We start from the raw sequence: 17346 nt of genomic DNA, 5'->3' as shown, positions 1-17346 counted from the left end.
AGCCTTGAAGCCTGGGGCTGGCAGAGCCTGTTCCCCGGCAGGAGGTACGGCTGCGTCCAAACCTGGGAGCGGCAGATGCCCACGTCTACGCGGCATGCAGGCCGAATGCTGAACAGCGATGCCTCCCCTTCCACCTGGCCCCCTGCCACCACCTCACGTTCAATCTTAATGTGATTTGAATGCTTTGCTCCCGCTCTCTGGCTTGCAAGAGCATCCCAAACTCCCTCCTCCAAGAGCTAGGCTGCTCAGCACCTTGTTGTAGCCATTCGATCGTGGGGGTCTCCCCGGCCATATGCAAACCCCCCTGGCTCTCCCGCATTTACCCCACGCAATACACGCTTGGATTGCACTACCCTTTTTCACAGCTGCATCACACTGGAGGCTTATGCTCATCCTGAGACCGATGCATGCAACCCGTGCTCTTCCCCCACAGTCTCCAGTCTATGTGACCCCATCCTGCAGCCGATGCCCTTGTTATTGCCTCCTAATTGCAAGACTTTATACTTCATGCTGCTGAATGCCATGCCTTATCTAAATCTACAGGTCTATCTAATGCTTCCTGCTGCGGGACGAGCTTCCCCGGGGTAGCAGCCCATTTCACTGAGGGCTTGTCTGTATGTGGAGGTTGCGCTGGCTTAATTTAAATCAACCGGAAGCCTTTGTTGATCTGACTGGGGCAGCCTGGTGCGCGGACACCTCAGCTCAGTTTCCTGCTGGTTAGTCAACCGGCGGATGCGGCGTGTCGTGACTGCAGCGGGTGCAGATTTCCCCGTTTACTGCCTAGCAATACAGAGCTCAGCCAGAGCTGCAAAGCCTGCCCCAGGAGCTGGGCAAAGCCCCAGGCAGCTGCTTGCACCGAGCCCAGATGCTAGCAGGACACGAGCTGCTGAGCTCAGCACCGGCTTGGGCAGGTCTACCTGCAGTCGCAGCAGTGCGGACGCGCACCGTAGAGGAGCTGAACCCATTTAAGCCGGGTTTAAACCATCTGAGCACGTCCGCACACAAAGCTGCGGCGCCTTCGCTACACCAGCAGAGAAACCCTGCGCCAGTCTGACCGAGCGTGACTAGGGCAGGCCTCACCCCCCAAAACGAGCCAAATTGCTCCTGCCCAAGCCAGTCCTAAGGGAGAGTCTAACCACGTCCCTTAGGCAGGTTGCATTCAGCGCAGAGCCCATCCACAGGGTCCGTTCTGCTCAGGATTTCACAGCCAAACGCTGCTCCCAAATCACGGTCAGCCTCGCTGGGAAGGGATCGTGTTTAAAGAGCCAAGGGTTCAAGCTACTGCAAAGGAGGAAGGGCCTCGCCAAGCTCTTTGCTGAACGGGAGGAGGGAGGCTCATCCACCTGGACCAGAGCGCTGGAAGCTAGGTCTCTCCCCTGCATCCTGCCCTGCCTTGTTTTCTCATCCTTTCTATGCAGGAGACATTTCCTAGCCTCTTGAAGCGCTACGAGCTGAAACTAAAAAGCATTTTACTCCTGTGTGCTGCCGGGGCAGGAGTACCTGTCGAGGTGGAAGGCGGCTATCTCCGCGTTGTGCCTCTGCAAGTCAACGAAGTAGAACAAGTCTTCTGGAGTCTCTTCCTCGCGTTTCTGCCTGAAAGCAAGCGAGAGGGTTACTGAGACAGGATGCACACGGGGGATAGGGGAGCTCATTAGGAGGCAGTCGGGGCTCTTCCCAAAGGTCTTGGAGACCCGCAGAGGCCTCCCAGTGCCCTGCAACCCTGGTGCTAATGACAATGCTGCACTTAGCAGCACGCCAACTAGGACTGCTGCTTGAAAGGCAGTGGTAAAGGGCCATGGATTATTAAAGCAACAGCTAGAAGGAGCAGTTCGCATGCACGTCCTCGAAAAGACAGGAGGCAGGCTCCTCTAAATGGTTATGCTTGCATTCAGACCTGAATGGACCATCCTGGAGACCTTATTAATGCCCACCGCAGGAGCCAACCTGGTTGTGCATCGCTCCACACCACCTCCCCGAGGGGCAGAGAGGACCAGGTCTCCGTCGTCCGATGATCCCTGGTCTCTGCCGAGCTTAAACTAAAGGAGGTTTGCCAGTAGTCCAGTGGAAACCAGCTGCTTGTTTTCCAGTAACTCCGAATCCTTACCAGCTCCGTTTGGTCAGTATGTGAAGCAGCACTGTACACGTGGAAGTATATCCCTGGGCTAGGCAGTCCTCTGAACGGGAAAGCAGGTGAAAAATTCAGTGCGCCAGCCAACTCCCCACAGCTCCTGGAGACGAACCTTACTGCTTTCCATCGCTGAACGCGTTGGGGCCCTATTTATTTTACCCCTTGGGATTAATACAGCCAAGCACTAGGGGGAAAGGAGAGAGGAATCCCCTCCTTTTAAGACAAGCAAAGAGTTGCACTTGTCGTAGCACAAGCCTCTATTCCAGACCAAGGCAACGTGCAGAAAACAATCCGAATGGAAATATATGTAGAGGGCCAAAAGGGTTATAAATAAAGGCAGAAGCCATTTCAGACCGCTATCCAAAGGTAGCAAAGTGACAAGCTATTTCTTAGAAATGTGCTTGGGATGTCAATGAAAAGCAAATTAAAGTGAAAGAGAAATCCTATTGGGAAACACCAGAAAATGATATTCTTCAGCAACTGATACACAGTGGAGAGAAAGACCAGCTCATGTCCTTTGCATTTAACATTTCCTTCGCTCCAAAGTGCTGAATTCAAATGACGCATGAAGAAACGCCTTGGGTTTGTCTCTTCTTTGGCAATCCCTCGTAGTCCAGCACGATTGTCTTCCATGAATGTCTTAATGGTGGGCCCGAAGATGGCTGATGAGGCTGATCCAGGATCAAGTGACTCTGATGCAACTCGGGCATGTGTTGGCTCTGGATCCTGGATTCGGTTTGCAACAAGTACCGAGATCCTTGCAGCAGACTCTTCCTCCATTTGGGCTGGTCCTAGGTGATAGTCTCCCGTGAGATGTCGGTGCTGCATTGTTGTCACGTTGGCCTTGAGGACGTCCTTGAAGGGAAGACCCCCCTCTTCGGCGCGTGCCTTGACTGAGCCGGGAGGATAAAAATTGCTTCAAGACTCTGGAGTTGGACGTCTGGATGATGTGGCCGGCCCAGCAAAGTTGATGTTGGATGATCATCGCCTCGATGCTTGTGCTTTTTGCTTGTGCGAGGACACCCATGTTAGTGCGTCTGTCTTCCTACTGGATTCAAAGGATCTTCTGCAGGCAGCATTGATGGTATTTCTTTAATGACTTGGCATGTCTCCTGTACATTGCCCGTGTCTCAGCTCCATACAGTAAGGTGGAGCTCACAACTGCTTGCTAAACCATGAGTTTTGTCTCTATTGCTGAAATCTCTGGTGCAGGATCATTAAGACTTTGATCCGTCTAGATAATGTTTGCTGCGTGAAGGAGACAAAAGATGTGCTTCCCACAACCTCCGTCGACCTGCAAAGCTTGTCCACATGCCATTGTTTCACCCTCTCCTGGTCAGGTCACCACCGTGCTGGCAAGACGGGTTGCTGGCCGGCAGCTCTTATTTATGGAAAGTCTCCGAACCACACAGCTGGACAAAGAAGCCCTAGGTCTCTTTCTTTTCTTACAGCGCAGGTCACCTTGCTTAATTGCTGGGTGAGGCTGTTTTGGAAACAGTGATCCCAGGTAGTTTGCAAGCCAAAGTACCACAGCCCCTCGCCTTACCTCATGGGTTTGAACATGGCCTTGCCGAAGTCTTGGAACCGGAGAACCAGCTTCAGGTGCACGCCGCTGGGCTTCACAACTTGGTGGAGAGGGAAGGAAATAAAACATTCAGAAACCATCAACCCTGAGCTTATGCGATATGCCTTTATATCGTTTTGCATTCGCTGTCTGCAAGAAATCCATCTCTCAAGCCTACATGAGTAAATCTAGCCTCTCTGTCTAATAAACTATCTTCCTGCAGCCGGCTGTAGTGTGCCTTTGCTGCTGTGTCTCCCCACCTACATTTCTTAACACATCAATATTTTTCTCACTCTGCATCTCTTCTATGCCAGGAAGATTATTCCCCTGCAGGATTTCTAGTTTCCAAGCACTTTTCTCTCTTGGATTTCTCTAACTCGCCTTTCTAGGCCAGTAATGGGAAGCAGAGGTTTTTGTTTGAGCTGTGCATGCACACATGCCTGAGATGCTGCATGCAGGGGTGCTGCCAGGACTCTGCCTTCACGGCAATGCAGGCTCTGTCCTATACATTTCGACACCCCGCAGTTGTGGGCAGGGGGCACAGAGCGTGCTCAACAGGTGTATGCAGCATCCTTCTCACTGTGCAAGAGATGCTCGGTGGAGCCACAGTGCAAAATAATACTGCCCTGAGAAGGCATGCAATGAGCAGGGGTGCATGGACTACAGTCGTGCAGCTTCTGCACCCGTTGCAATGTACAGGGGGTTTTCTGCAGCTCTCATCTGCCCAGGATTTGCAGAGACGGGGCTGGTTTGGGCAGCTGCAGAGAAGAGGGCTCCCTGCTTTTCCCCAGGGCAGACGCAGCCTGTGCACAGACAAGCATGAGCTCCTGCCCAGCACAGCTGCCCCAGCTCCCACCTGGAAGGACCATGCTCCGAGCACACGATGCCTGCTTAAAATCGATGGAAAGACTCTCATTACACTGAGGACATCTGGAGCCAGGTGCCAGCCCTGGGCTTCTGGTATGGAGACTGCAAGCACGGACCCGGCTCAGTCCCAACTGTGGCCACAGGCCACATGCCAGAAATGGCTCTCGGCCCCCAGGCAGGGAGTTAGTGGCTTTGGCTGCCTCGAGTTGCAATGGACCCAGTCTGGATTTGCAACCTTCGTCCCGGCCTTTTTGTTTTTTTAACCCTGCGGAGGTTTGCCCCAAGCCGGGGGGCTGCAGAAGGGTTTCCTGGGGCAGGCAAGGAAAAGTCAAAGCCAGAGGTTTTTATAAGACGGGTTCAAAAGAAAGGGAAAACAAGTCACACTAAATGCGGAGAGACCTCCGCCCTCCCCCCGGGTCAGGTCTGCCGAGCGATCGAGCGCAAGGAGCCAAAGGCCAACGAGACACTTACTCTGGGTGCAGTCGCAGGCTCCCAGCAAAGCTTTCTCATCCTGGCTGTAATCTGCAAAGGAAGGAAAAGCCATCCGGACTCGGTCGCAGCCCACCCTGCCCGACGTGACCGAGGAGACGTGGCTCAGAGGGACCCAAGGGCAGAAACGCCTCGTGTCTGCTTCCTTTGCCACGTACTCCCATGGGATCATAAAGAAAGCAATAGTTCACCCACGCGGTAACCCCTGCAGCTGCCTCCGTGCTCCTTTCTCTTCCTTTTCCTTCACTGACGTGTCCCCTTTCCTCATCCTTCCTCTCGGGGACCCTCCACCAGGCCCGTCCCTGCCCCCCAGGGCTTTGCAGACCCTGCTAGCAAAACCTGCCTGTGGTTTACAGTTGCAGAAGAGCCCAAAAATGCGTGGGAATCGCCCGTCCCATTTCCAAAAGCACTGATGACACGACAGCCTAGCTGCGGCACAAACCTGTACGTTTTGGAGCTTTAAAAACAGACGGCCTCTTTCAAGGTTGTCCCTATTTCTTAGAAGTGTACCCCCTGGCAGTCCTGCACTGGATGTGTTTAAATAGCCAAAAGGGCCTGGGAAGTTTAATGGAAAAACCGAGATGGGTTTTGGCATTTTTAACGAAGGCTTTTTCTAGTTAAAATAAACTTTGATCGGCTGCACGGCGAGCCAAGCAAGCAGCCAGCCCTCCTCCTCAGCTCACAGGAGTGCACAGAAAGTCTTACCGGCGCTGATCATGCTGAAATGCTGCATGTCGCGGAGAAGCTGGTTAATGGCAGGGCTGGATCGTGAATACAGCCCGTAGCGGTTGATGCCCAGGTGGAACTGGAGCCAACTGGCCTCCATCTTCAGCTGCAGCAGGGCGGCAGGAGACGTGAGGTTGAGCTCCTGGCGGTAAAGTTTGTGTCTCCTGAAAAGCAGGGTAAATTCACATGATGGGAATCGCCTGGTTTCCAAAGACTCGGCCAAATTCTGTTAACATGCAGCTTTCTCTCGGACACAGCTTTCCATGAGATATCAACTGGTCTTACTGGTGTGGGTAAGGAGTATTGGGCAGGTGGGGAAACTGAGGCACAGAGAGACTGGAGGGGGGAACTGTTCCCAACTCACCAGAAAGTGGTCCGCAGAGCAAATAACAGAGGGCAGGGACACGTGTGCATCTGGTCTCACAAGGGGAACGCGTCTAAAGAGCGGCTGCAGCGGTTACACTTTGATTGCCTAACGGCGAAGCCCGAAGGCAGCAGCAATCGCACGAATGCAGCAAGACGGCTCCCACTTGAACCCTGGACGAAGCAGGGTGAAAGCAGGAGCGGTTTTGCTGCCTTTGTATTATTCTCATGTCACAGCTGGAACACCGCAGCCGCCGTCCTTTGGAAACTGCTCCAAGCCTACCTGCATCCAGCCCCCCCCAGCCTCCTTTGGGGCGCTCTATTTTGACTGATCCAAAACTCACTAGTGAGGATGGGAGTTGAACCCCACTGACACGGGGCACAACAGCTGAACCAGCCATTGCCTTCACCACTAGGCCAACTTACCTTGAGCCAGCCAAAAAGAACAAGAATAGGATGTTTCTGCACAGTTTGAAACCACCAAGCCTTCGACAGCTCAGCAAATGTGGGAGCCACTGGGCTACGGGAGCCCCTGGCAATCGCAGACCTCAGGGCTTAGGCAGGATTTGAACCCAGGCCTTTTTGCACCAAAAGTTAGGACGCAACCTCAAGACCCACACGACAGGAGTCCCAGGAAAGAAACAGCAACCTAGGCTTAGAAGGCACTTAACATCCCCTGTGCAAATGCTATTTCTAACGCATACCCATCACTGCATTACGACTACGTATACTGTGGCAGTCACTAGGGACCTCCATCCGGGATCAGGGCCCAGGCGGACAGACACTGCATCCAGAGGGCTCGTGACCAAGGACGTCGGACAACTCTCCGGAGAGGAAAACACACACAAAAAGGAAGGCGGCGGATGCAATAACAGCAGAAGTCTCAAAGCTGCTATAAGAGTGTCTCCCATTAAAAGGCTGTTATCTGCTCAGCTGCTCAAATCTCCAGGCGGCGGATGCTCGTGGGGCCCAGGAGCTCACCTGCTCGGGAATGAAGCTGCTAGCGGAGGTGAAGAGCAGGGTGAGGAGGAGATGGTGCAAAGACTTTTGCCCTTACCCAGCCATCTGCACAATGCAACCCTCCTGCCACCCCGTCCAGAGATGGGAAAGCCCGGGATACGGAGAAGCTGCATCCAAATGGCAGGTGGGAAACCGAGTAACGCGACTTCCCTGCCATAAGGGGTGTTGTGGGGCGACAGCCACTAACAACGGCGAGGCACTCCTTAATGAGAGTGGTATGCAATAGAAAGTCAATGGGAAAAGGGTCCCCGCTGCCAGGAGGGGCAGGGATAGCCCTCAGCCAGGTTTGGAAAGACGAGGCTCGGTGGCGCCTGCTGAAGTCAGAGCCGTGTGATGCCAGGTGGTTTGGGCACACGGGTTTGCACGAACGTTTCTCTCCGCAGAGTTTTTGCGCGTCTCCTTCACGGCCCCGCTTCCCCCTCCCTGGCTCTGCTTTGTGGTCGTGACTAAAATCAAAATCAAAATAAATAAAACCACCCCGAAGTCAAGGCAAGACTCCAAGCTGCTGAGTCAGGCAGGGTTTGTGAGGGAACCCGCGAGTCCCCTGTGCCGAGCTTTGCCCGAAACAACTTTCCCACCCGTGGACTCCAGACATCAGCAAACCTCCTCTGCACCGAAGCAGCCGCTCGCCCGCACACGGGGGGCTCTGTCGCTCCCCTCCTTTTCCAACCAGGGACCGGCATGCCCGTGGGAGTCTCTCACGTTGCTGCAGGCTCTCTGCAGACCATGCTCACTTGCCGAGATCTCCGAGTTCAAGCCCCACTCTAGCCCTGTGCCAAAGGCCACCCCAGCTACCCACCGGCTCATGGACACCCACTCATTCAGCTGTATGCAATGCTAGCCCATCGCCCCATGCGTGCCCTTGGCTATCATCATCAGCCTGCTTTAACCAACCTAACCCTATGGGCAGGGGGGAGCTCAGACCTGCACCATCCAAAATGCTTGCACACACTCCCCAGCACACAGGCCTGGGTGTCGCTTCCCCGGATGTTAAGTGACCCTGGGCTGAGTACATGCCAAAAAAGGACGGGGAGGTGCTAAACAGCCGGGCTTTCAGAAGGTGAGTTCCCAGGGGCCAAACACACAGGACGGAGGCAAGCCCGCGGGGAGCGTGCAAGGAGGGTGTGGACCCATCGGAAGAACTGGAGACAGGATCTTCCCACCCGGCAGCTGAAGCCCATCCGCCGGCGGCTGCAGTCACAAAGCGGAGACGTGCGCCTCTTGCTAGAGACACGCGCTCTTCGGAAAGTGCCGTCTGAAGAGAAAATAGCATTTCATCTCCCTGTTCCTTGCCATCCCCGAGTCTGAGCTTTTCCAAATGACAGCGCTATGTCAAATGTTTGCCTGCGTGACCACAAAGGAGGGATACGATCTCCAGATCTTATGACGACGTGCACAGTAACTCGCAGCACACTTAACGAGGCTTCGAGAAGCGCTGTTGGGCTACGCACGGGACGGGGAAACGACGCCTCTCTCGGGAGATGTCAGAGGAGGGGCAGGCTGGCTCTGCAAAGACCCTTTTGTTAGCTCAGCTGTAGCTCTCTGGATATTCACACCACATCCTTCTCTCGCACGCTTTCAGTTTACACACCCATTTAGCAGGAGTAGGGCAATGGCTCTCGGGCTGCTGGTTACATGATGAACCAAACCCTGGGACCAGGCAGCTCCGGCCTATGTGCAGGGTCAGAACGGTGTGCCAATTGTCATCCCCGTATTGCTGAGACCCTCTTCCAGGCTGAGCTTTGCCGGAGGTTTGCTTGCAAGCACGAAGCACCATGTCCTGAGCAGCTGGAAACCTCTTCCGTTTCCTTTCTGCTGCACTGCGGATGCAGGATGCGGGCGAGGGGCCCTGATGTCAGATCCCTAGAGAGCCGTGCTGGGCCGCGTTGCTTGCATGGGTCATCATCGAGAAACAAAGTGCAGCTTACTTTGGGAGAGTCCCTCCTCCCCGGTCCTTTCCCCATGCCAAACACAGATCGCTGCCTATGCTACTCATCAGCCCAGGAGGCAGGTGACAGCTTGCCGACGCCAGGTCTCTTCGACCCGGGTCAGCTTGTCCAGAAACCAAGGCTGACAGCTCCAGAGAGCTACTCTGTGCCACGCTCTGAAATGCTGCTTTTCTCCATTCTTGCAGAAAAATGAGCATCCCTTATGTTTGCTGGAAACTCTGCCAGGCCATAAAATGAGGAGGAGGAAAGCTAGCATTCACTAGGCAAACAAGTGAGGAGAAAAGGGGAAAAGTAGGTCAGGGGAAAAAAAAAACCCCCAAACCTGGAAAAACCCCTCCAAGTGGTCAGCAAACTCTCCCTCGGAGCTGGCTCGTCAGGGTGTCATTTCTCTCATCACTGGAAACAGTCACACGGGGGCTGCAGGAGGAAGGAAGCCCTGGAAACTGTTGCCTTGTTTCTGGGTAATGGTGCTGCGAACCTTTCTTTAGCTTTCCCGTGTTTTGAAAAGGAAGCTCAAACCTATCCAGACCCGGCTTCTACCTCTGCGTGACTCTGCAAAGCCGTCTCATCTCTCCCGCCCGAGGGTACCGCTCTCAGCCAGCATCCGAGCATCTCAGCTTCTGGCCCTACCCTTGAATAGCAACTTGTTCCTCAGTTTCCCCAGCTGTGAAATAAGGATAATGATTCCTGCCTGCTGGAGCATCACCAAGCTTAATTCCTTAAGGTCAGCGAAGTCCTTTAGGTCCCTCACTTGAAACACTCCATATATCAGCCAAGGATTATTAATAAAAGTCCTCTCCTGAGTAAATTGAATACTAGTAAGATGGAGTGCATGCGATTCAGTCCGTCCTGGCACTGCAGAATCTGGGGAAGAGGCCAAAAGATAGAGATGAATACGTGCTTGTGCATGGGAAAGATTACCCGGGGGCTATTCATTTCATTTTACAGCATCCTGCTCATCCTATGTGCAGAGGTTTCGGCAGTGTCGGGTCTGGAAGAGTTTCCTCCAGGATAACACGCTCCCAGTCTCCCCTGGAAGAAATTGGGCTCCTGCTCCAGAAAGTCTGGGCAGTGCCGCGCGGTGAGAGCGCCAGAGCTGCCTCTTGCGCCAGCCTAAGTCAGGACCGCTCCGCTGCCCTCAGCTGATCTCCAGAGGAGGAAATGAGAAGCCTGGCCGTGGCCTGTGCAGTGTGGAGAAACACTCGCTCCTCCTAGATGCAGCTGCCTTGCATCGGGCCAAATGGGAGGGACCCAGACACCGTGCCTGTGGCCAGACGGTAACTTTGCAGGCAGCTGGAATCAGATGCAACAGACCCCATTGGCTTGTGTGTTGAAACAGAGAAGCCCAAATGAGACGTGCTCCAACAGCCGCGGGAACCGCTCCAGCCCCAGCAAGCTCCGCGTCGCTGCAGGGGCCGGCGAGGCTGCCTGGGAGGGGAGCGGTGCACTTGGCGAAACCCTGCTCCTGCACAGTCATGTCTTGGCCCATCAGGCCTGTCTTTAGCTGTGCCCCCGCCAACCCGAATAGGACAAGCCATTACCGGGGCCAATCTGCTGATTTAGAGCTGTTGTAAGGAGGGAGGGAGAGGCACTTTGGGATTAGGGGAAGCTAATTGCATTACTGAAGAGCACTTGGAAAGCGACCCCAGCAGCCCGTCCTGCTCCGCGGAGGGGCAGCACATCGCAGTGCAACTCGACTTCCAGCAACCCAGGTCCCTCGGGGGCCAAATCCACCCTGGCTACCTCGCGATGAGGGACGTGCGAATGTGGCTTCTGGCTGCCTTTGTTATCCACTGCCGCTTGCCACCGTGGTCCCATGTAGCTCATCTGGGTGTGGGGACCCTACACTAGGCTGGATGTTTTGGCTGTTTGCAGGGGCACGGCTTTTAAATCTCAGCACCAGGGTGAATTTGTGGTTCAAGATGAGAATGAGTCCAGACTTTTTTAATGGGCGATGGAGACATTCAGGCGTCAGCACAAGCTGATTTTTGCAATGGAGCAGGCTGCATCTTCCATGACGCCAGACCAGGACGTAGGGGACAGGAGGCAGCACAGGCTCCACTTCGGTCAGTTAAGAGTAGACAGAAAGCACCAGGTCCTGGCTGAGCCCCAAACTCTCTGGGGAAAAGTCCCCTGATATTAATTACAAATCAAGCCTTCTCTCCCATGTACCACCACTGATTTTTCATAGGGTTTCAGCCCCTGAATGGGAGAAATCTTCATCTGAGGAAAACCTCAGTGCAAGCCCTTCACATCAGGACCTTGTGACATCAAATACTAGTACCCGGACCCTCCTTTGTCAGCAGAGCTGAGCAGGGCTGCGGGGCGTCCTCGGCAATACCGATCCTCCGGCCTTCCCCCGTTTGATGGCAGCTCGCGTTCATGCAAACGTACGCTCTCGTCTATATTTATCTCATTTAGTTAGTCTACAAGGTGCAAATCTAGCCTACGTTCTGCCTCACCTTGCACGAACACAGCTAAGTACCTCTCCTTTCCCATCCTGCCACTCGTGTCCTGGGTATGCCCCGGAGCAGGATCCAGCTCTGTGTTGGTGGTTTGTGCTGTCTTGCATTTTCTTGCCCGTGCTGATCGAGGCCTGGGGCATCTGGTGGAGATTCAAAATTCTGCAGCAGTTTCAAACTTGTTTAAAACACGGAGGGCTTTTAACTGAGTTGCACAGAAAACTGAATAACCGAGCCAGTCGAGTCACCCACCGCTTGCTCTGGTAGAAACTTATTCTAGCTCACTTTACACTGCGTGCATTTTTTCAGTTGGCTGCTAGTTGCCACTATTAGAGTCCAGAGTCAACATCTACTAGCCCGATGGGGGCATCTCACGTCCTCAGAGCCATGGTTTCCATGAGAAAAATGATGCTGCTGCAGTTCACAACTGCCTGAATAGCTGACTTTTCAGTGCGAGCAGGTGATTTTCACAGAAACTTCTGCCCTGGAAGAACTGTGCCGGGCACCAAGACCTGGTCCAGCATCACCGGCTTTAACACGCAGGGAAGTCTCACCTCCCTTGGAGCACCTCTGATCTCCACAGGGGCTCTCTGCTTTACATCCAGTGAAAGCGGGCCCACCAACTTCTTTGTATCTAGTAGGCAAGACGTTAGCTAGAAGGTGCCATGCTTTCTAACACACAAGCCACTCAGCCACGTGTCCTAGCTCCTATGCCGTGGCCACATTTCCTAGCCCCCATGCCGCAGTCACGTGTCCTAGCTCCCATGCCACAGCCACACATCCTAGGTCCCATGCCACAGCCACATTTCCTAGCTCCCATGCCACAGTCACATGTCCTAGCTCCCATGCCATAGCCACACATCCTAGGTCCCATGCCACAGCCACATTTCCTAGCTCCCATGCCACAGTCACATGTCCTAGCTCCCATGCCATAGCCACACATCCTAGGTCCCATGCCGCAGGCACGTGTCCTAGCTCTTATGCTGCAGCCACGTGTCCTAGCTCCCATGCCACAGCCCATGTCCTAGCTCCCATGCCACAGCCCGTGTCCTAGCTCCTATGCTTTGGAGGTTCTTGGGGCAGGTAGGCAGAACATGAGGATTAGTGTTTCCTTCAAACCCCAAGGTTCGAAATGGCCACTGGGTTCAACCTGGACACAAAAGCAAAATGTCTTGCTGGTCATGAGTTTGCTAAACTATGTAATGCATGAACATCAGCTTCCTGGGGGTCAGGGTGATGCAGCAACAACCCGACTGTGACCATGCTCGGTTTACCGTGTGCATGATCTGACCTGCTGGCATTTAGCTGTTAGAGTCCCATAGACATGATGGGCGCAACTGTAGCACTAGCATACGTACTGGCCAGAGAGACTGCACTGACAAACTAAAATGCCTTAACTGCATGGCAGGGCTTTTTATTTGTTGATTTGAACGCTCAACGGACTGGATGGGACTCTTGCGTCACACAACCTCAGTTTCTGGGGTTGCAGTGAAGTTGAGGCACCGACAGAGAGACACAGTCAGGTCTGGCTCTGATGGGCAGACTTCAGTGAACCAGTGACAGAAACTTAGGAAATGGAAAAAGATGAGCCATTCTTGCATGAACTGCTTGAAGTAGCAGCCTGTGGTGTAGGCACACTCCGAAAGTTAAAGGGGAGTCAACGGTGGAGGGTGCCGGTGCACATCGGTTGCAATGCATGACACTCCCAGGCGGACGCACCTATGGAGGTGGCCGTAGAGCACCTCCTCTGCAGGGAAAACACAGTGATCTAAGGCTGTTTTACTCCTAAACAGGAAAACCCGCAGTCTCATGCTTGCACATATTCACGTGCATATACATCACATTTTCAGTCAATTCACCTTAACGCTGCTCCCTGCCCCAGACAGACAGAGCCCCGGTGGCAGCTTGTTCTCCTTCCAGAGGAAGAAGCATCCAACTAGTTCCCTTTGCTCAAGGATCAGCTAAGGGAGGAGCAGCAGACACTTATGAGAGTAGGAGGATAAAGAAAGAAGATGCTGACACATGGTTAATATAGTGGCTTGAGCTTTGAGTGCACAAAGGCAGGCCTGACCCATCTCTCCCGGAGAATACAGCCCCATGCACTCTAATGTGGATGGCCCCTTTACAAATACAACTGTGCACACGAACAGTCCCTTTGGACAAAATAAGCGTGTGTGCACAGATCCCCCAAACGTCTCCTCTTCTGCACCCGGGCTGCCTCCCTCTCAGCTGAGAGGTAAGTGCTTTTCAGCGGCCGTGAGTGCATGTGGTTGAGGACACACAGTTCAACCTACCCGGCAGTTTCAAGATGGGATTCAGCTGCCTCTATTTTCCCCAGATCCTTGGTTTGAAGCTCCTGGTCCCTGCAGTATTTTACTTTTAATAAAGAAAGCCACGGAAAGGTATAATCATAAAACGCCGGGCTATTTATAGCTCACTATAAATAAACCCAGGCATGCATGCTCGGTGTTTCCACCCACCCTCTTCATCTTGCCGGCGATTAAATCACACTGGGGAATAAAGCCAAAAGAGTCCCCTTTGGTGGGTGCACGGTCCCACCGAGGGAGCTGCAGCTCTCTGTGAGACTGCAGTTGGCTCGGGACTTGTGTCTTTCAGATGGTTCATTCACATCGCGGCTCCATCCAACACAGCCGCACCGCCGCCAGGACCTGCTGCAGATGTGGCATGCCGGCCTCAGAGGTGACCTGCGCCCGTGCCCTCATTTAATGGAGATTCGCTGGATTGGTGCAAGTCACTTTCTACGCTGGTCACAGCCCGGCTCCAGCACAGGCTCGTGTGAGCACTGCTGGTGGGTGGCAAGGACTTTAAAGCAGCCAAGTTACCACGGGCCTGATGATCCCCTGCTCAGCACCATCTGCGGGCACTCACCTCTGTGCAAAGCGCGTGCATGATGCACACCACCGACGGGAGGGCCGAATGGTCAGGGCATGCACTTGGTTTGCAGAAGGCAGTGCAGCAGGGAACCGGACCCTCTTTGTTTTTATAGTGCCTGGGTCCATAGGACTCAGTCTGACTAGGGCATCCTGAGCGCTACTGGAGGGAGCTTGTCTTCGCTGCATTGGTGGCAGGCTGACTAGACGGGGCCGACCGCATGCCTCCCATGCCCCGTGTTCCCAAGTCCACTGGCACGCCACAGACTCGACAGTTCATCCATGAAGCAAGCTTCCAGCTTTGACGGGTGCCAGCAGATTTGGGTGAACAAGGCGCAGATGTAGTACGTTCAATCTCGTCCTCCCCAGGATGTGGCGTAGACAAGTGCCGGGTGACACATCATGATTAGCTGCTTGCACAATAAATGCTCCATCCCCACGGTGCTAAAGAGGTTACAGGCTGGAGGCTGTGGCAGGGGAAGAGGCTCACTAGGGGATTAAAATAAGCTCTGGAGCCGTAAAGGGCTTTTATATTTGAAGAGGAATGGATCCTCCTTTTGATTTTTCCTTCCTGCATCCCCATGAGTCTCTCCAGCTGGCTTCACATCCTGTAATCAACCCCTGATTCATAATTGAAGTGCCAGGCAAATGAACAAGATGGGTTTCGTTCTGCACACGCTGCAGGCGATCGGATGGGACCTGCACGGAGTGCTGACATTTAATCCCAGAAGCCTTCCCCTGGGGCTGGGGAAGAAGTCCTCTGCCACCAACAGCACTTGGTGGATTGGCAGCAAGTCCCCAGCGTGTCTAACCTATTGAAATTTGCTCCCGCTCAGCCTCACCACCGGGGACATTCGTAATATTGATGCGTTCATCAATGCATCCTATCGATCTGGGCACCTGGCACCAGGTTAAAATGGAAGAGCTGAGTTGCTCTCCCGTAGGGAAAATTTCCACTTACAAAGCAAAGGGCAGCTCTGTTAGCTGGGTGTGAGGACCTTCCTGCCCCAGTGCCTAGCTAGCCTGATCCTTCACACACTGCATCAGCCGGACAGCCAAGGACCGTGTGCTCTTAGAGGCTGAATTAGGGCTCTTTCCTGCCCTACATCCTGGGAAAGGGGCACCCCTCGGCCCAATTTTGCAGTCCCGCTGTTCATACACCGTACTTGCTATGTGGACATGCCAACAGTCCTCAGGGTCCTCGATCCTGCCCTCTAGAAGAGCTGAATAAAGGTGGAGGAAGCACCTTCAACCCCTAATGTGTCAGGGCAAGAAAGGCTACAGGGGAGTTGCGCTGTTGCTCTGCAAGCCGCTTTGTGATGGTACGGACAGCTTTAGATCTCATGCCTTCCCTACACTCCTCCGACTGTCACGGGGTCACCGCAGGAAAGGCTGTGGGGGGTCTCAATTGTACCAGCACTGCCGCAGTGCGGCTGTAGCCCTCCAACAAGCACTGCCCGCTTGTTGGAGGCTGTTTACAGCGTATGCTGGAGACCTTGCCGAGCCCACTGACTTAGAGGCAATGCCACCTATCCTTAGGCACAAACAGATGAGCCCATTTCCATAAACCACATACAGACATACAAAAATCTCTCTTCCGTGGATCATGCTTGTAGCACCATCTGCTTGAGTTAGGCCCGGCGCTTGATCGATTCTTGTGCTCAGCCAAGTTCCTATCAGGGGCCGAAGCTAAATGGATAAAATTCTCTACCTTAGTCATACTGCATAATTGATGCACAGAGCCAACGTGGATCCGAAAAAAGCTAAAGAAGCCCTTCCCAGACAAGCCTTGGGCTCTGCCTCCCCATGATATATTCCACTTGCTATTTAGCACCCAAGGAGCGAGATGGCTGCGAGTTAATTCAGCCTGATTGTGCTCCCAGAATGCTTCCTCTGTTTACGAGAACCATATATTTTATTTCAAAGCGACTGAGGAATAATCAATATGCTCTCCCCCAAAAGAATAAGATGCAAAGCTAAGTCAAACAAGGGCAAATGACTGCCTAGATCCGCTGCTGGCTGGGTAATAAATAAATATCAGGACAAAAAGCAAACGACAATGTTTTCTTCGCCAAAAAATCTGAAAAAGCAACCGAGTGAAGCGGGTAGCAATGGACTTATTAGCAGACAGCCAGGGCAGTCCCTCAGGTTAGACTGGAGCAGAGTAATGCCAGTGTTGCTATCGGCACTTGGCATTTAGCGTTACGGGCCTTTGCTGGTGATGTAGGATGTCATCAAATAAGCTACGTGATCCGACTTTGTTCAAAACTCCCACCATGCACTTGCTCCAGGAGCATCCATCTTCGCTGCACAGTTCTCATGCATTCCCCGTGCATTGCCTGGCTTTGAAAAATGTAAACTCTCTGCTGAGCATAACGGAGATTCAAATTGCTCTGGAACATATGCAGATTTTATGTAGGTCATATATAGACCCGACATCTATCAGCACGGCCCTGCCGTTACAGCTAAATTGATATTCATGTGCAGCGCCTAACTTGTAGCCTACCGCTATTGTTGGGATGCTCGCAGAACAAGTTATGGTCGCGGCTAAGATTATTTCCAAAGCAAATTCTATTTGCAGGAACTTTGGCAGAACCTGATAACAACGCTTAAATTCTTTCACTTAGTTACCTTCAATTGTATTTCACCAGCTTTTTCTGTGATTAAGCACAACAATCTCATCGCCTTGAGCTCCCGGTTTGCTCAGGCACATGACTCAACCATGCAAGGATGCTAAAAGGAAAACACTGATCCCGGCAGCCACTAGTTGTTTTGTTCGTTTGCTTTTTAAAGAGCTGTAATATTGCAGATTATTTTTCAAGGTGCGAGTCCTACGCTCAAATGAAAATGGTGGAAGTGGAGCCATCCTAGGTGCTTCTCACGTTCA

At 53.2% G+C, this 17346-nt stretch overlaps 1 protein-coding gene across 1 annotated transcript in view; it reads right to left on the bottom strand.

Annotated features, from left to right (window-relative positions):
- The window catches only part of FAM20A (FAM20A golgi associated secretory pathway pseudokinase), a 33366-nt gene that overhangs the window by 7038 nt on the left and 8982 nt on the right, over positions 1–17346 (bottom strand). The window contains exons 2-5 of the mRNA XM_014601768.2: positions 5754–5938; positions 5031–5081; positions 3675–3753; positions 1501–1593 (exon numbers count right to left, since the gene is read on the bottom strand). Of these exons, the coding sequence (XP_014457254.2) occupies positions 1501–1593; positions 3675–3753; positions 5031–5081; positions 5754–5938 (408 nt within the window). The remainder of the gene's footprint in view (positions 1–1500; positions 1594–3674; positions 3754–5030; positions 5082–5753; positions 5939–17346) is intronic.

This window comes from Alligator mississippiensis, chromosome 8 (genome assembly GCF_030867095.1).
Source record: "Alligator mississippiensis isolate rAllMis1 chromosome 8, rAllMis1, whole genome shotgun sequence".
Lineage (NCBI taxonomy): Eukaryota > Metazoa > Chordata > Crocodylia > Alligatoridae > Alligator > Alligator mississippiensis.
This window is presented reverse-complemented; position numbering and strand designations above follow the sequence as displayed.